Below are 19,052 nucleotides of genomic sequence, written 5' to 3' on the forward strand. Positions count from 1 at the left end.
CTCCCAGATGGTGCTGTCACAAAGGTGTCCTGCTATCTCTTGGGGCAGCCTGGAGAGCCTGGGCTTTAATTCTGTCGGAGACCCAGGCATGCAATTTGAGTTCTCAGAGCCTCAGTTTTGGGATCTGGGAAATGCAATGGAGAATAGAGATGACTTTAAAAGAAGCTGTGTGTGTGTGTGTGTGTGTGTGTGTGTGTGTGTCTGTGTGTGTGTCTGTGTGTGTATATGTGTGTCTCTGTGTGTGTATGTGTCTGTGTCTGTGTGTGTGTAGCTATTACTTTTAAAGTTTTTCTTTTTTTAATTTTTAATTTTATTTTATTATTTATTTATTTGTTTTTTACTTTTAAAGTTTTTCTGTCATTTATATCTTGATGTTGCACACAGGGACTGCTGTCCTTGAGTCACTAGCCCCTTCTATGTCATGCTTGGGCTCATAGACTGCCAAAGAACCTTTAAAATTTTTATCTAATTAGAAAAAAACTTTTAAAATTACACTTTGTGAAGATTACCTTTAACTGTAAACTTAATTGACACAACTGAGAATCACTCGTGTTGTTGTTTTAAGCATTGTGTGCGTGGTGGGGCTTGCCTTCAGGGACTTGGGTGGAGGGGTGTCTACAACTCTGAGAATTGGGAAGGTGTCCCAGCCCTGAGGTGGGACAGTGTCCCAAGAGTACCCTGAGGCACAGGAGTCCAGGAACCTCACTACTCTGAGAGGAAGCTATGCAGCTCCCAGGGAAGGGTTGCCCCAAACCCTGAGGAACTGAGGAGCCTGAGCTCCACTCCTTCTTTGTTCTTCCTTCTCCTCTTCTGGTGAAAGAGTCACAGCAGGCCATAAATCTCTTAAAAGAGACTTATTGAAGGGTCCAGTCCAGGAGTGGCTGCCTCTGCTCCTGGGAGGAGACAGCAGAGAACTTGTAGACACAGTCTTTATATAGGGTTTCTTAGGGGGCGGAGCTTTCTGGGGGCTGAGCTAGGAGGACAGTTAGGGATTGGTGGACTTTTGTCCAGACTTCTCATCCCAAATTAGCATAGTCTGGGATAAGTCCTACTGAGGGCCTGGAGATGGCAGTTACAGAGGTGTGGGGCCGGAGGGCTGCTGGAGCTTTCTCAGGCAGAGACTGGGCTAATTTTCTGCCCACTTTATGTGGTGCTAGGGGTGGCACCCAGGGCTTGGTGCATGCTAAGCAAGCACTCTGCCCACCAAGATGTTCTTTAACTGGATACTTCCCTACTACTTGGAAACATACCGTTGGTTAAGTGAATTCTGACTAATTCGACCTGTCGTGTGTGTGTGTGTGTGTGTGTGTGTGTGTGTGTGTGTGTGTGTGTGTAGTGTGTTGGGATGTTTTAGAAAGTACATAGAGGAGTTCATTTGTGTGAGTTTTGGGGGGAAAGAAGGAAGTCAGGTGTCCTGTCTGGGTTTTTTTTTTCCTTTCTTCCTTTCTTCTTTTCTTTCTTTCTTCCTTTCTTTCTCTCAAGATAGGGTTTCTCTGTGTAGCCTTGGCTGTCCTGGACTCACCTTAGACCTAGACCAGGCTGGCTTCACAGAGACCCACCTGCCTTTGCCTCTCTGAGTGCAGGGATTACAGGCACGTTCCACTGAGCCTGGCCTTTTTTTCCCCCCCAAGACTTATTTATTAGTGAATAATATTCTGCCCGCATGTGAACCTGCACACCAAAAGAGGGCACCAGATCTCATTGTAGATGGTTGTGAGCCACCATGTGGTTGCTGGGAATTGAACTCAGAACCTTTAGAAGAACAGAGAGTGTGCTTAAAAACCTCTGAGCCCTCTCTCCAGTCTTTTTCCTTTTTTTTTTTTTCATTGCTGTAGATGGACTCAGGTCCTCCCACATTGGTGAGCAAGGGCTCTGTTAGTAAGGCAGGCATGGTGGTAATGCACCCGTAATCCCAGCTCTGTAATCTCAGCAGAGTCGAGAAACATCACAAACTCTAGGCCAGACTGGACACCTGTTTAAAAAAAAAAAAAGTGGGTGGGGGCAAGATGGCTCAGCAGGTAGAGGTAGAGGCATTTGCCACCAAGTCTGACAACCTGAGTTTGACCCTGGGACCCACATGGTAAAAGGAGAGATCTGAATTCTGAAAGTTGCCTGACCTCCACATATGCATCATGGCATGCATGTATTCTTACTTCTAATTAAATGGTTAAGGGGAATTTCATTGTATATAAAGTATACTTCAGTAATGCCAGTTAAAAAGAGAATATCTCCCCCGATACACACACAGACACACAAAGACACACAGAGACACACACACACACACATACACACACACACACACACACACACACGAGAGACAGAAACAGGAAGAGAGGGCGGTTGGGATTTTTTGTTTTTGTGCATATGCCTGTGATGTGTGCATGTGTGTTTTCAAGACAGAATTTCTCTGTGTAGTCCTGGCTGTTCTGGAATGCTCACTGTAGTCCAGGCTGGCCTCGAACTCACAGAGATCCACCTGCCTCTGACGCTCCCCAGTGCTGGGATTAAAGTCATGCACTACCACAGTCTATGGAGAGAGATATTTTTTTTTTTTAAAGATGAAGACCAGGTATGTGGTACATGTTTTTAATCCCACCATTTAGGAAGCAGAAGTAGGTGGCTCTCGGTGAGTTTGAGACCAGCCCTGTCTATATAGAGAGTTTCAGGCTAGCCAGTGCTACTTGCTGAGACCCTGTCTAAAAGAGTAAAAATTGAAGTTACAACAAACACCAAAACAATTTGGATGGATTCTTTCTCACAAAAGCAATTCCAGCCAATTGTGACTTTTGTCCCCTGGGTTGAGGCGGGCTCTACTCCCAGGCTGCAACTGACCCCCAGGGCTTCGGTCCAGCCAGCCAGACACAAGCATTTATTTCCTCCTCGTTCTCCTGCTTGCTGGGGATGCAGGCTTTGGAGGGCAGACCTCACGGTAGGAGTGGAAGAGCTCATCAGCAGGGTGCTGGCCTAGCATACATAAAGCCCTGTGTTTCTTGAATATCTGCATCATTATAAGGAAGAACTACAAAGAAACGAAGCAGAGATGAAAAACCGTGATGAGTAGGAGGTTTCAGTTACTCTCATAAACTAGGAATAGAGGTGTCGGGGTGGTGAGATGGCTGGCTCAGGGTATAAAGGTGCTCACCACCAAGGCTGACGACTGAATTCAATCCCTGGGACCCCCCCCCCCCCCCGTGATGGAAGGAGAGAACCAACTCCTGAAGTTGCCAGACAGCCACCTGCACATCACAGCACCTGCACGCCCACCTATGTGCACCCACCATATACAAATGCAAAAAAGAACTGGGCATGCTGCTCATGTGCTGAGACATGATAACAGAACACCCTTGTTTTGTCTTGCTCCTCTAAGGTCACACACAAAGTGGCCTTGTCTCATGTGCGCCTTCTGTGTTGGCAGGAGGACACTGGCTGAGAACCAGCAGTGACTGCCAGCCCGGTGCCTGGCAACTCCAAGGCCAGCTCAGAAGGCCAGGGCTTATGCATTTTGTCCAAGGTCAATGGAACTCAGTTCTTCACTCGCTGGTAGGTGCGTGGCCTGCAAGGTTCAAAGCTGTGTCTCAGGGTGGAAAATGGGGAGTCGGAGGGCTGCAGAGAGCCTGGCAGCACGAAGGGGGGGTTTAAAGAAAAGTATCATGTGAGCACAGGCCCCCTGGGGAGAACACCCATTAAAGGGATCTGGCTGGGTATGTTTGTGCTCACCCGAAACCTCAGCATTTGTAAAGTGGAGGCAGGAGGATTGCTGCAAACTCGAGGCCACCTGAGCCATATAGTGAGTTTCAGAGTGGGAGCCTGTCTCAAATAAGTAAACAGGCATAAAAATCCCAGAGTCGGGTGTGGTTGTACACACACGGCATCCCTGTGCTTGGGTGGTAGGGATGAGAAGATGTCAAGCCCCAAGCCGTCCTCAGCTACATAGCAAGTTCCAGTATAGCCTGCCTCAGTGGCTGGGGAGGTGGCTCAGTTGATAACGGGCTGGCTATGCAAGCAAAAGGACCCAAGTTCAATCCCCCTGAACTCATATTTAAAACAAAAACAAAAACAAAAACAAAACAAGTTGAGGTGACATGCTTATAATTCCAGCACCAGGGAAGGCAGAGACAAATGGATCACTGGGACTTGACAATGAGCCAGCCTAGCCTTAATTGGTGAGTTCCAGGCCAGTGAGAGACCCTACCTCAAAAGTAAGGTGGAATACATTATGATCTGGGCTCTACCTGCGTGTGCACACACGTATCCCCACTTACCAGAGCCCAACCCCACCCCCAAGGGGAAAAAAAAACTAACAACCAGGGAGGAAAATACAGATGCAAGGAACCCTCAGAAGATGTGGTGAGGAAGGCCCGCTGCTAAGATGATGGCATTTAGGCAGGGGTCTGAGGATCATGTATGTAAGGTGTGCATAGGCTACAGAGTGAGACCCTGTCTCAAACGTAAAAGTGGGTAAGAAGTTTAAGAAAATATGAAAAGCATTCCAGGCAGAGGGAACTGTGCAAAGGTCCTGAGGCAAAAAAGGTGCTCCATTTGAAGGAAGGAAGAAAGGATAGGATCAGGAGAGAAGAGGAGAGAGAGAGAGAGAGAGAGAGAGAGAGTAATAGTGGCTGAAGTGGACTGGAGATGTCTTTCAAAAATTAATCAATTATTTAGATAGGAAAGTGCAACATGGGGACCACTTCACATCTGCCAGGTTGGACATCAGAATAAAAAAAGTCATTGCAAAGCGATGATACAGTGAGGCATCAGTCCCAGTGTATTGTGGATGGAGACGTACGTAGAATAGCACAGCTGCTACGCAAACAGGTTGGCAGTTCCTCAGAAGGTTAAACACGCAGCCAGTGAGGTGGCTCAGCAGGGAAAGGTGCCTGCTGAAGGCTTGAGTCTGGACCCAACTGACTCCTGAAAGCTGTCCTCTGACTTCCACACATGTTCAGGGACGTACTCACGCATGCACTTATGTGCACACCCACCCACAGTACATTAAATAAATAAAATGTAAAATCAGTTTTTGAAAGTTAAACACAGAGTTTGGGGTGTATCTCAATGATTGAGTGCTCGCCTACCAAGTGCAAGGCCTTAGGTTCTACTCTCAGCAACACAGACACACAGACAGACACACAGACACAAACACACATACACAAACACACACACAGAGACACAGACACACAGACAGACACATACAGAGACATACAGACAGACAGACACACACACAGACACACAGAAAGTCACACAGATACAAACACACACAGAGACACAGACAGACACACAGACACACAGACACAAACACACATACACAAACACACACACAGAGACACAGACACACAGACACACACAGACACAGACAGACACACACACAGAGACACAGACACACAGACACACACAGACACAGACAGACACACACACACAGAGACACAGACACACACAGACTCACAGGCAGATACAGACACACACAGAGAGACACATACAGACAGAAAGTCACACAGACACACACACACACAGAGACACAGACACACACACACACATATACACACAGGCATACACACACAGACACACAGACATACAGATACAGACAACAGAACACAAATGAACATAGAAGCTGGCTCTGGTGGCTCAGGTTGGGAATCTCAGTACTAGGGAAGTAGGGCTGGCCATCATGCTAACAGAATTGGGGAATTCTGGGTAAAGTGAGACACCCTGTCTCAAAACTAATTGGAGAGCAAATAAAGCTGACACCTCTGGCCCCTGTGTGCACATTCTAGCTATACACACAACAACAACAACAACAACCACAAAAACCAACCACTCCTCCCCACCCCACCCCCAAAAAACGGAGAGAAAAGAAATAATCACCACACGACTCAGTGATTCTATCACTGGGATGGAAACCAGGGACTTGAACAGGTGCGTATTCATGAGTGTTCATAACATCTTTATTCATAAGGGCCAAAATGTGGACAGAGTCCAAATGTCCAACAACAGGTGACTGAATAAGCACATGGTGGTATGTCTATCAAGTGGAATAGTACTTACCCCAGAAGAGACGGAATTCTGATACATGGTATCAAGTTTAAAAAACCTAAAAAAAAAAAAAAAAAAAAAAGGAGCCAATATTAGTAAAAGAGGCATACACATATGGTCATAGTATTAGCTTTCTATTATTGTAACAAAATGTAACCAACTTATTAGAGGGTAAGAGTTATTTTAGTTTATGGTCTTAGAAGCTTCAGTCTATAGTCTCTTGGTTTTATTGTTTGGGCTTGTGGGACTCAGTACATCCTGGCCAGAGTCTCTGATTTTTAGGAAGCAAAGAGAGACAGAAACAGGCCCAGATACAAATATCCCTTTTCAGGGCACATTCCTAAGGATCTAGCTCTCTTTTACTTCACTTTTAAAGCAGTGGTTCTCAAACTGTAGGTAAAGACCCCCACAAGGATCGCATATCAGATATCCAGCACATCAGATACTTAGAACACAATTTATAACTAGCAAAATTATACCCAAGAAGTCGAAACGAAATAATTTTATGGTTGAGGTCACCACAATATGAGGAGCTGTACTAAAGGCTCACAGCATTAGGAAGGTTGAGAACCACTGTTCAGAAACAAACAAGGGCTAAAGAGATGGCCCAGGTGGATCAGGGCCCGGGAGGGGGGGGGGTCTGCTCAAACTATTGCACTAACCAAGGACAATACAAGTACTAAACATCGAACCCCTACTCTGATCTACCCAATGGACATGACATTCTCCACAGTTTTGTGGAGAGCGGGGACTGACTTTGGCATGTACTCTGGTGCCCCATATTTGACCACCTCCCCTTGTTGGGGAGACCTGGTGGAACTCAAAGAAAGAATAAGCAGGCTACCAAGATGAGACTTGATAGCCTATGACCATATAGTGGGGGAGGAGGTCCCCCTTGGTCTTAGACCTAGGGGAGGGGAATAGGGTGAAAGTGGGCAGGAGGGAGAAATAGGAGGATACACGTGATGGGATAACAATTGAGTTGTAATCTGAATAAATTAATAAAATTAAAAAAGAGAGAGAGAGATGGCCCAGGAGTTAAGGACATATGCCATTCTGAGTCCCTATATCAGTCTTGAGAGTGCACATGCACACGAGCACACATCACACACACAACACACACACACACACACACTCATGTACACACATGCATGCACACACTCATGTACGTGCGTGCACACACAGACTAAGAACTGATGGGGAGAGGAGAAGGTCAGAAATGCTAGGCTGCCGACCAGCTGAGCAGGAAGCTTTCACGATCTTCCTCCAGAGTGGGGTGGCTTTTCCGAGATGCGTTTGCCTTTGAGTGACCCATGCTTCTCTAGGAAACCTCCCTAAATCCATTGCTTCACCACGTCAGACTAGAGTGAAACCATTCTTCTCCTTTACTCTGGGCTTTTCCTCTTCTACCTGACCTACACCCCCAACCTCCAACTCAGTGAGCTTTAGTAACCAGCCTTTCTCTATCCTTTATCCACCTACCCATCACTCGCCACCCTGAGCGACTCTCATTGGTTACTTTCAGAATACTGCTCTTGGGGCTGTGACTGTGGTAGAACAGTTACTTGGCAAGCGCAGAGAGCCCTGGGTTTCAACACCAGCCCTGCACAATCCAGATGTGGTGGCACACACACCTGTCGTGCCAGTACTTTTGAGGCAGGAGGATCAGGAGTCTAGGTCCAGTCTTGGCTGTAAATTCTGTAGGATTCCATCCCGGACTACATAAGATCCTGTTTCATAACAAGCACTCGGAATACCTGTGTCCTCCACTCCCCGCCCCACCCCCCCACCCCGACCAAAACAAACCACACACAGCTGGTTAAAAATTGAATCCTCTGGTGCCATCTCCAGGTGGATATGGTTCAAAGGTCTTTAAGTGATCAACCTTTGTCCTTCCTGGAAGAGAGAGTGGAGGAGAACTTTGTATATTTTGTTGTTGTTTTACACACACACACACACACACACACACACACACACACACACACACACACACCCCACATGCCAAGGTGTAACTGTGGAGGTCAGAGAACAGTTTGCCTGCAGTCAGTTCTTCTCCTTCCACTATGTCAGTCCCAAGGGTATCTTCAGGCTTGTTTACAAATGCCTCTACCCATTGAACCATCCTGCCGGCCCGATGTAGCTCTTCTTTACAGTTTTTTTTGTTTGTTTGTTTTAATTTAATTTAATTTTTTTTTAATTTTAGACCTTTTTAAAATTTTTTTTTAATTTTAGACCTCTTATGTAGCGCTAGCTATGCTTGAGCTCCCTAGATCTGGCTGGCCTTGAACTCACTGAGAACCTCTCTGCCTCCTGAATGTTGGGATTAAAGGCAATAAGTCCCTGTCCCTGGCTCACTTACTTCTAACAGCTGCCTTGGAGTCGGTAACGCCGCCTACGGATGCCTTGCAGCTCACGTGCTTGTCATCTCAGCACTGAGGAGACTGAATCAGGAGTTTAGTGTCAGTCTGGGTATAGGATGAATTCGAGAGTACAGGGTGAGTTCGAGGATAGCCTGAGCTACATGAAGTCCAAATGAATGAATGAATGAATACATGAAATCTAAAAGACAAACAAACAAACAAACAAACAAAATCTATCACTCTTCAAAGAAAATGAAAATCCAGATCCCTTGTGAGAGTCTACCAGTCACACATGCTCAGTACAGACAAGCTGCTAAAGCAGGCAATGTGCATCTCACAAGCGAAGGAGAAATTTCTTTTGTATGCCTTGGTGTGCTTTTTATTTGGACTTTCTTTTTTAATGTGGGCGATGAGTTCATTTTGAGACATTTCGCTCGTAAAGTTGCCTAATCTAAACAGCCATGGAGCGGATTGCAACAGGCTCAGAAGGTCATTCTGGGTGCGCTTGGGTATGGAGTACATAACGTGGCAGCAATACAGTCGCAAACTGGGTTCAGGTTAGCACGCCTACGAGGCACCGGCTCTGGGACAAAGGGCAGCAGTTGCGCCTGCGCAGACCTTCAGACCCTTCCGAAAAGTTTTGACCCCGCCTCGGGTGACGTCAAGATCGAGTTTCCATGGCGCTGCTGAATGGTCTAGCTTCCGCGCTGGAGTCCTACAGGACCCGGGACCGCCTGGTGAGAGGAAGTTTGGGGCTCTGCGGGACCGGAGTGATCAGTTTGGTCGGAACTCAGAGATGAGGAAAACTGAGAACAGAACTGGGGTCCTAAAAGGACCGGTATCAGCAGGCAGGTGTCTTACCTGGGATCCTATCTCAGCCTCTCAAGTTGCTGGGATTACAGGTGTGTGCCGGCACACACAACTTGAAACCAACAATTTCTGACAAGCAAATGAAATAATAAAGAAACTGGGTCTGTAGCCTAGTGCTCTCTTAGCATAGACAAAGCCTTAAGACCCATCCTCAGCACTGCATAAACCAGATTATACTGGCACAAGCCTGTGATCTCGGGCACTCAGGAGTTCAATGCCAGCCGGGGGCTACATGAGACCCTGCCTCAAAAACAAAAGAAACGAGACAGGGTGGTGAGCCTGCTGCCTTTCAGTGTTCCAAGTCTCTTATTGAATGGCTTCCTTCTCTCTGTTCTAAGCAAATTGCTATTTTGCCTCCTTTCTCGCTGCTATACCAGGAAGAGTCTGGTGCCCCTGCCTGTGGGCAAAGAGAACCCAGGAGCAGGAAATAGTTTTCTTTTCTTTGTCCCTGTCATTTCAACCATTGGTGACACAAACTAGCACTCATTTGGGAGTCTCCATGGCAACCCCTACCTCCTCCTTTCCTCCTCCCTGTCCCTCCAATCCTTTTCTCTTCTCACCCCCTCTCCTCTCCTTTCTCTATTGAAGCGGGGTTTTTTTTTTTTTTTCATATAGCCCAGGCCGGCCTATAACTCACCATGTAGCCCAGGCTGGCCTTGAACTTTCTTATTCTCCTGCCTCAGCTACCCCAGTGGCACTGGGATAACAGGTGTGCTTCCCACACCTAGCTATGTGGCACCTTTTGTTTTTTTTTTTTTAATTTTTAATTAAAAAAATTTTTTTTTTACCTTTTGAATTTTGATGTCAAGCTGTCATCTAGAAGAACCTCTTCAGAACCTGGGATGCTGACTCAGTTGGTAGAATGCGTGTCTAGCATGCAGGAGGCCCCGGTTTTCTGTCCCCAGCACTGTGTATCCCAGAAGTGTTGCACACCTCTCATCCCAGAGCTTGGGAGGTAGAAACAGGAGGATTAGAAATTCTAGTCATGACCATAGGTTAGTCTGGGCTACATGAGACCTTGTATCAAACTCACAGCTACAATAAAGTTGCATCTTTAAATAAAATAGAGAAAGGGGGCTGGAGAGATGGCTCAGAGGTTAAGAGCGCCACCTGCTCTTCCAAAGGTCCTGAGTTCAATTCCCAGCAACCACATGGTGGCTCACAACCATTTATAATGTGATCTGATGCTTTCTTCCAGCTTGCAGGTATACATGCAGGCAGAACCCTGTATACATACTAAATGAATAAATAAATATCTTTTAAAAATAGAGAAAGGAAAAAAAAAAGGCAATTTTCAGTTTGGGTTGGAAGTTTGCCGACTCTTAGAATGTTTTGGTTTTCCTAGATAGGCTGGCCTTGAACTTGTGGTGATCCTCCGGCCTCTCGGTCTCTCAAGTACTGAGAACTATAGGCCTGAGCCACCGCACTCGGCAACTCTTAGAACCCTTTCCTAAAGGGCCGTGGCTGGGTGTGTGGTGGGGATTGCAGCTCAGCCCGTGATGGACACTGCTTCTGGTCTCCTGCAGATCCGGACACTGGGGTACTCTTGCCAGCTGGTCGGTGGGGTCCTAGTGGAACAAGGCCCCACCAGGTCTGAAGTTGGAAGGCGCTTGTTGGTGGTGTCAGCCCAGCTCAGCCATTGCAGGACTGTCTTGAGACTCTTTGATGACCTGGCCATGTTTGTCTACACTAAGCAGTATGGCCTGGGGACAGAGGTAACATGGCTAATGGGGCTGCAGGGAGAGGGGACTGGACCCTCCCAAGGAGCAGGAGCAATGGCCTCAGTGGGTGTTCCAAGAGTTTGCTCCAAAGTGTTTCGACCGGATATATATATATGTATAAATGGCAGTATTGGCCACTGAACTGGGGCTTTAAAAGTTATTTAAGCATTTTCCTGCTAAACCACCTACACTGCCCCTTAGTGGGGGGATTCTAGGCAGGGGCTCTGCTATTGAGCCACAACCCCAGGTTAAAAAAAAAATGCTGGCTATACAAACTTGGTCATCTTAACTTAGGTCCCTGGAACAGCAGACAGAGAAAACACACTTCTAAAAGTTGTCCTTTGACCCCCTCATGTGTGCTCACTTCTTCCTTTTTCTCCCCCACCCCCAGCCCTCCTGTAAAATGCTTGTTGTGTAATCTGTAATCCCGAGGACCTGAGTGTGATTCCAAAAGCCCACGTAAAATAAGCTGGGTGTGATAGCTTGTGCTTGTAAACCTAGTGTTGGAGAGGCAGAGACATGAAGACCCTTGGGGTACACTGGCCAGTCAGCCTAGCCTATTTAGGGCTGTGAGAGACACAGTCTCAAAAAACAGTGCAGACTGTTGAGAGGGCTCAGTGGCTAAAGTGCTTGCTGTCCAAGTATGAGGACCTGAGTTCAAATCTCCAGGACCCACATACATCTGGATGAGGTAATGTCCAGGACCCACATACATCTGGATGAGGTAATATCCAGGACCCACATACATCTGGATGAGGTAATGGGTCATATGACCCTAGCATTTCTACTGGGAGGCAGAAAGTGGGAACTGGAGAATTCCCAGAAGCATGAAGGACAGGTAGTTTGGTGAGCAGAGTGGGAGACCAAGAGACTCTACCTCAATCAAAACAGAAGGTAAGGACAGACTGATGCCCAGGTCATCTTCCAAATGCCACACAAGTACTGTGGCAAGCAAGCATGCAGCTGTACTCACATACAGGAATGCACACCCACACCCTTACCCTCCCCAACCCCCCACAACCCCCAGCCCTCCTCCCCCATATACATACACCAAGTATTGAAAAACAAAAAAAGGGTGCTGGAGATGGACTGGCAGTTCAAATCAGAGTTCAATTGCCCAGTCCCAACACTAGAGGGCTCACAACTGTAACTCCATCTCTACAGAATCCCATGCCCTCTTGTGGCCTCCAAAAGCACTTGCGCTCATGTGCATAACACACACACACACACACACACACACACACACACACACACACACACACACACACACACATTCCTTTCTCCGGGAGGCTGGGCTGAGAATCTGGTCACAGAGTTTTCTTCAGCCTTCTGGAGGCTAGCTGAAGAAGGCTCTGTCCTGAGAACCGGTAGCGGACCTGGGCAGAGAGGGAGCACAGGGCATCCACTCTCAGCTGAGATTGAGACAATGGGAAAAGCCAGATAACCACCGCACTTGATTAAAATAAAGACAGTCAAGACTCAAAGAGCTAGATTTTAATTCACTAAGCTTAGTGATAAAAGAAAGACAAGGACAGGGAGCTAGGGAGGAAGAAATGGGGAGTGCGCTCCCCAAACCTCCAACTTCTGGATTTTTAAACCAAGGGTACCTGAATAGCAGGGGACACCCCCAGGACACTTCCTGGGGCTTGTCTCTAGGGCACCTATGATACGTTTTTTTCTTCAAAGAGCCAGCTTTTGGCACCTTTTGACTTAGGGTTTGCTTTTGAAGTGTCCCTGCAAGGAACTTGCCCTTTTAACACATTTGGGCCTGGTGGGTCGTTTTGCCAGCAGTGGGGTATGGCTCACCTATGTCTGAGCTAGTGGGAGGGAGTGTCTCCTCTGCCTGCGGACAAGCCCCTGCCCCCCAAATACCCCCACAGAGTTTAAGATCATCTTCAGCTACACAGTGAGTTTGAGACTGTCTTTAAAACAAAGTTGCTGACAGGGTAGTTCCCAGCACCCATGTCCAGCAGTTCACCAATGCCTCTACCTCCAGCTTTAAGAGAGCCTATGCCCTCTTGTGGCCTTGGAGGGTACTCCATACACATGGGCGTGCGTGTATGTGCACACATAAAAATAAGTAAAAATTAAACAGTGACAACAAACCTTTAGTGTCTATGCCAGTCCCCCTGAGGCAATGCCCAGGGCTGGGGTGGGGCTTGGGGTTTTGACAGCTCTTGAAGGGATTCAATTGCCTGATTTGAGACCCAGTGAGCTGTCCAGTGAGCAGAAGCAGAGGAAGTCAGGCCTGCATGGGCCCGCCCCCTTCCCCCCAGCTCTTTTCTTGCACACCTGTTGGCGGTGGGCTGTTTTACCTAGGCGCCAGGGCACACACTGTGGTCATGGAGAAATCTTGTGGCCCAGAGTGACACCGTCCTCAATGGGGCAGTTGGGAGGTCTGACCTGCAGGCCTGTCTTCCCCTCTCGGTTTCACAGGAGGAGGATATCTTCATTCGATGGTTGTCTGTCCTGAGTAACATGGCTGACCAACTGTACTATCCCTGTGAGCATGTCGCCTGGGCTGCTGATGCCAAGGTCCTGCAGGTGGACTCTGCTCGGTGGTGGACACTGAGTACAGCCCTCTGGCTTCTCTCTCTGCTCCTTGGAGCTGTCAAGTAAGTGACATCTGCCAGAGGGAGCACCTCAGGTCCCCAAGTGGTGATACCGTTAGCAGGTTCTAGGGGTGCCAAGCCTTACATATTGCACTAGGAGGCCCAGAGGGGCATGCCTTCACATATTGTGGTTCCCTTCATTATGGCTTAAAAAAAACCAAAAACTTGTGTTCGGGTATTTTGTCTGCATGTATGTCTGTGCATTGTGTGTGTGCAGTGCCCATAGAAGCCAGAAGAGAACGTCCACTCCCCTGGGCCTGGAGTTAGAGACAGTTGGGAGCTGCTGCATGGGTGCTGGGAACCAAACCCAGGTTCTCTGCAAGAGCAGCCAGTGCTCTCGGGTGCCAAGTCATGTCTGCAGCCCCTGCTATTGACCCGCTGTGTTTGTGTCTGGTAAGGTAACTGCTGTAAAAGTTGAGACACAAATGTGGTCCTGTAAACAACACAGATAAGTTAGCTCACTGTGCTGGAGGCCAGAAGCTTGAAATCAGTTCTGTAGGGTAAAGTCCAGGTGGGGCAAGGCTGGTCTTCTCTTTTTCCAGTGTCCAGTGGGCCCTCATTCCGTTGCTTGTAGCCTCTTCCTCCTCCAGAGCCTTAGAGTACCTCTCTGCTCCTGATCCCTCTGCTTCTATCCTCTCTCTCCCTCCCTCTCTCTCTTCTAGATCCATTTATTTATCTATTTATTTCTTATACAGTGCTCTGCCTGCATGTACACCTGTAGGCCAGAAGAGGGCATCAGATCACATTACGGATGGGTGTGAACCACCATGTGGTTGCTGGGAATTGAACTCCAGCCCCACTCCCTCTCTCCTAACATGTATTTATTTTTGAAAGCTTTTAAAGATTTGGTTCCAGATTCTGTTGATGGTTTCCTGCATATGAATGCAGTGCCCATGCCAGAAGAGGGCACTGGGGTTCTGGGCCTGGAGTTACCCGCAGTTGTAAGCTGCCCAACCTGAGTGCTGGGAACTGAATCCACCCTCTGCAAGAGCAGTAGACTTGCTCCTGCCCACTGAGCTCCTTCTTAAGTCCCATAAAAAAAAAAAATGAGTTTATTGATTATTTGCGTTTATGTGTGTATGTAGTATGTGTGTTTTTCCTGTGCAGAGCCCAGAGTGGGACATGGAATTCCTCCTCTGTCACTCATTTTGCCTTTTCCTTTAAGGACATGTCTTGGCCTGAACCCAGAGCTTGTGTTTTGGGCTAGCCTGGCAGCCAGCCAGCCTCAGGGACACCCCACCCTCACCCTCAGCGTTGGGATGGCTGGAGTGTGCACGGCCATTCCCAGCTTACTATGTGGGTGCTTCTTCCTGCACCTAACCCATGGTGCCAAGGTTGCTCCTTCCTCCTCTTCTCCTCGGTCTCTCCTTCTCTTCTGGTCTCTTTTCCAAAAGCCTGAGAACCTTAGCCATGGCTATCTCATTTGCCCTGCCTAGGTGTGATGGCTTTTTATTGGTCAAACATGAATAAGCTCTGAGGAACAAACAATTCAGGGTGCATGAGCCTGCTCATTTGGGCAGATCAGACCAAGGTCCAACATCATCACCATGTGCATCTGGGGTTACAACTCAGGGCATCAGGCTTGGCAGCAAGTCCCTTTACCCTCTGAGCCACCCGCCGGCTCATTTTACTTATCTTGAGATGGAACCTCATTAAGTATCCCAGGCAGGCATTGAATTTGGATCCTTCCCCTTCAGTCTCCCAAGAAGTTGGGGCAGCAGGCCTGTGCCACCATGCCAGGTTCTGATGATTCCATTGGTTATGTGGTCCTCTGACATGCTTGGACAACACCCCGATGTATTTTCATGACTATAGTTTCTTGCTGACCTTAGCTGACCAGGTCCCCTCAAGATTGCTGTCTCCATCCCTGCACACACCGTTGGCTGTCCCCCAGCCTCAGAGACTCTAAAGTGGACATTCAGGCCGGGCTTTTTAATGTACCCTGGGCTGCCTGCTCATGGCCTCCTGTCTGTCACTGGCCCATGCTGGTGGGATCTGGGTTAAGTGATGAGTCCCTTCCTGGGTAAGAATGTGCGTTAGCATGCACGAGGCCCTGGATTTCATCCTCAAAAAGTGCATAAACTAGATGTGCTGGCACGTACCCGTCATTGCAGAACTCGGAGGTGGAGGCACAGGAGCGTCAGGAGCCCATCAAGGTCATCCTATGCAGCAAGTTCAAGGCCAGCTTGGGCTGTGTGAGGATTTGTCCTAGTTTCCTTCTGTTGCTCTGACACCCTCACTGCAAGCACACTGGGGAGAAAAGGGTTTATTTGGCTTATACTTGTAGGTCACAGTCCTCGAGGTGAGTCAGGGCAGGAACTTGAGGCCGAGAGCCACGGAGAAACACACTGCTCGTTGGCTCCCTCACAGGTGGCAGCACCTGCACAGTTTGGATTTGGAGCGCTGAGCAGGGTGAGGGAATGAGTGAAGGGTAGTGACCTTAAAGAAGTGCCGGAGACTTGGGTACATGTTCAGAAAAGCTGGGACTCCATCTAGTGAGCTCCAGGGAAGCCAGGGTTATATAGTGACCCTGCCTCAAAACCAAAACCATCCAAACAACTAACCACCACCACCACCACTACCAATAAATAAATAAATAAATAAATCAAAAGGGGGGGGTGTAGAAAAGCTGCGTGTGTGCACTCTAATGGAGTGGCACCTACTGCTGTTCCACACAGAGATCTCAGTTATTATGTACAGCACAGGAGGAGAGGAGAGGTCTATTATGTGCATTATACAGGGAGGGGTTAGATAGTCTGAGAAGAAAATGTCTGCAGGCAGCAGCCTGACATTAAACATCGGAGTGGAGGATGTTTAGCTGCTGTTGCTAGTTTTGTACACACTGGTCAATCATTCACACTCAGACCCCCTGGGAAACCTTTGCCATCTCTCTGAGCCTCACCCTTTCAGGAGGATTTGCCACTCCCACGGAGAAAGGCACTGGAGTCTTTGACATGGCCATGCCCACAATACATATTCACACAGGACTTTTGCTCCCTAGTAAGTAATATGAGGCCCCGCCCCATGCCCACAGGATAACCTGATCCTCAATCAAGGCTCTCCTCTCGGATGACTCTAGGCTCAGTTTGACAAAGCCAACTAGGAGAGAACCCCAACCTTTGCCTCTTCAAGCAACAGGTCTCTCTTCCAAGGCACAGCCAGTTGCTGTGCAGGAGGCTGCGAAGCAGGACCACAGCTGGCCGGCCATGTATGGACAGTTTCCTGGGCTGAAGGCAGTCGAGGCTCTTGCTGCCTCGGCTGATGTGGGGAGCTGACCCTGTAACCCCCACCTTGCCATACTGCTCTGTCAGGGCATCCCTGTGGTCTCCTGTGTTGCAGGTCCCTGTGGACAGTGCTGAAGCTAAGACAGAAACTGCGGAGCCCCACAGGCACCTTCATCAGGTACCACGTCCTAACCTCTCCTGCGAGGTGTGCAGAGTGGCCACTTCTCTGCCCCATGCCCCTGCTGACCTTTGCAGGGCTGATGTGGGAACTCTGTCCCTGGAGAGTTGTCAACAGATGTCTGCCATGCCTCATAGGGCACCGGTGACAAAGTAACGTTTGGTTTAGTCACGCTCCAACTTGTGGAGACAAACAGCCAGACTGTGGGTGACCCCCAAACAGCTGCATCATTGCAAAGTCTAATCCTAGCATGGTACCTCTGTGCAAATAGGGTAGAATTGCATACAACAGGGCTGGGAGGCCAGACGGAAGTGGCTAGAATGTCCAATGAAGGTCCAGTGACCCTCCCCACTTCTCCATATTTGGGGGAAAGTCAGCAGTCAACAGCCCTAACGGCTGTTAGGTTCAGGGATAGATCACTACAAAAGGGAGGTGCGCACATTTGTGTGTGTGTTATACTTGTGTTGTCTCTGTGATGTATGTGGTGTGTGTTTGCTTGTGTTGTCTCTGTGATATATGTGGTGTTGTGTGTGTTATGCTTGTGTTGTCATTGTGATATATATGGTGTTGTGTGTTATGCTTGTCTTGTCTCTGTGATATATGTGGTGTGTGTGTTATGCTTTTGTTGTCATTGTGATGTATATGGTGTTGTGTTTTATGCTTGTGTTGTCTCTGTGATATATGTGGTTGTGTGTGTTATACTTGTGTTGTCATTGTGATGTATATGGTATGTGTGTGTGCTGTGCTTGTGCTGTCTCTGTGATGTGGTGTGTGTGTTATGCTTGAGTGTCTCTGTAATGTATGTGGTGTGTTATCCTTGTGTTGTCTCTGTGATATATGTGGTATGTGTGTGTTATATATGCTTGCATTGTCTTTGTGATATATGTGGTGTGAGCATACATGTGTGCTTTTGTGCATGCCTGTGTTTGTGGTGTCTTTGTGATGTATGTGGTGTGTGCGCATGTGTGTGTGTTTGTGCTATGTCTGGGCTGCCTCTGTGATGTATGTGGTCTGTGTGTGTGCGCATGTGCTATGCTTGTGGTGCCTCTGTGATGTGTATGTGTGTGTGTGTTTGTGTGTGTGCATGCACACGCGCCTTCACAGAGCTTTAGTCTCTGGGAGAGGAGCAGTGCTTTCCCAAGTAGGAAACAGGCTTGCTAAAATGAGCATTGCAGGCTGAGCCTCTTTCATGGCTGCATCATACAGCAGGGTGGGGATGTGAACTTGAGACAACAGCCACACTTCCTATGCTCCATGCCCAGGGATTATGAAAAGGAAGCATGGAACTTAGTGCTTGATCCTTTCTGGGAGATATGGAAAGGGCAGGCAATGAGTGGCTCCCTCCCCTTTCTCTCCCACAGCCAGCTGCCCAAGAGCAAGCGGAAGGCCATGGAGGCAAAGATGTCGTCAGAGGTTTTAACTCTACTCAGCAACCTGGCTGACCTGGCAAACGCTGTGCACTGGTTGCCTCGAGGTGTCCTGTGGGCTGGACGCTTCCCTCCTTGGCTGGTGGGCCTCATGGGTACCACCTCCTCTCTCCTCAGCATGTACCAGGCTGCCAGGGCTGGCAGACAGGCTGAGGCAGACAGCCTCTGATGAGGCCCTGGGCGTGGTAGGTGGAGGACACTGTGGAGCTGAATGGAGGACTCAGATTCCCAAAGGGGGACCCCCCCCCCGCCAGGGGTCCACCCGTAGTTGCGTACTCCTGGAGCTGGCCCCTGGGTGTGCGGGGAAAGGGGATATAATGAGCTCTCTTCAAGGGCCAGCTAGAGTTTCAGGGAAAGATGCTCCTTTAGGGAGTGGCGGGGGGTGGGCACATGGAATACCTCAGGACTCCCAGAAACAAGGCCAGGCTCTGCTAGAGCCTCCTACCTGCTGGCTTGCCTAAAGGTGAGTGGGAGAGACATGTGGAGCCTCAGGTTGGGCTTTGGAAAGCTAGAATACTGAAATACTTATTAAATATCTTGGAATGGTGCCAGTTTGTATGTGCGGTGATTGGAAGAGTCACTCTCCGGCCTTCCTTCCTTTAGGCCTAAGTCACGTGGTTTGCTCACACA

At 48.4% G+C, this 19,052-nt stretch overlaps 1 protein-coding gene across 1 annotated transcript; it reads left to right on the forward strand.

Annotated features, from left to right (window-relative positions):
- Positions 1-9,015: 9,015 nt before the first annotated feature.
- PEX11G (peroxisomal biogenesis factor 11 gamma) lies at positions 9,016-18,969 on the forward strand. Its single transcript, XM_084764518.1, has 5 exons — positions 9,016-9,127; positions 10,787-10,975; positions 13,418-13,596; positions 16,933-16,995; positions 18,357-18,969. Exons 1-5 carry the CDS (start codon positions 9,068-9,070, stop codon positions 18,589-18,591), a joined length of 726 nt encoding a protein of 241 aa, XP_084620644.1. The 5' UTR covers positions 9,016-9,067; the 3' UTR covers positions 18,592-18,969.
- The last annotated feature ends 83 nt before the right edge of the window (positions 18,970-19,052 follow it).

The sequence above is a fragment of the Acomys minous genome (assembly GCF_964271855.1).
Source record: "Acomys minous genome assembly, chromosome: 16".
NCBI classification, from domain to species: Eukaryota; Metazoa; Chordata; class Mammalia; order Rodentia; family Muridae; genus Acomys; species Acomys minous.

Bases quoted from the DNA above. Each gene is read 5' to 3' on its own strand.
- PEX11G (XM_084764518.1), top strand. From the start codon at position 9,068: ATGGCGCTGCTGAATGGTCTAGCTTCCGCGCTGGAGTCCTACAGGACC. The intron at 10,976-13,417 runs GTAACATGGCTA...TCGGTTTCACAG, and splicing joins AGTATGGCCTGGGGACAGAG to GAGGAGGATATCTTCATTCG. The intron at 16,996-18,356 runs GTACCACGTCCT...TCTCTCCCACAG, and splicing joins CCCACAGGCACCTTCATCAG to CCAGCTGCCCAAGAGCAAGC.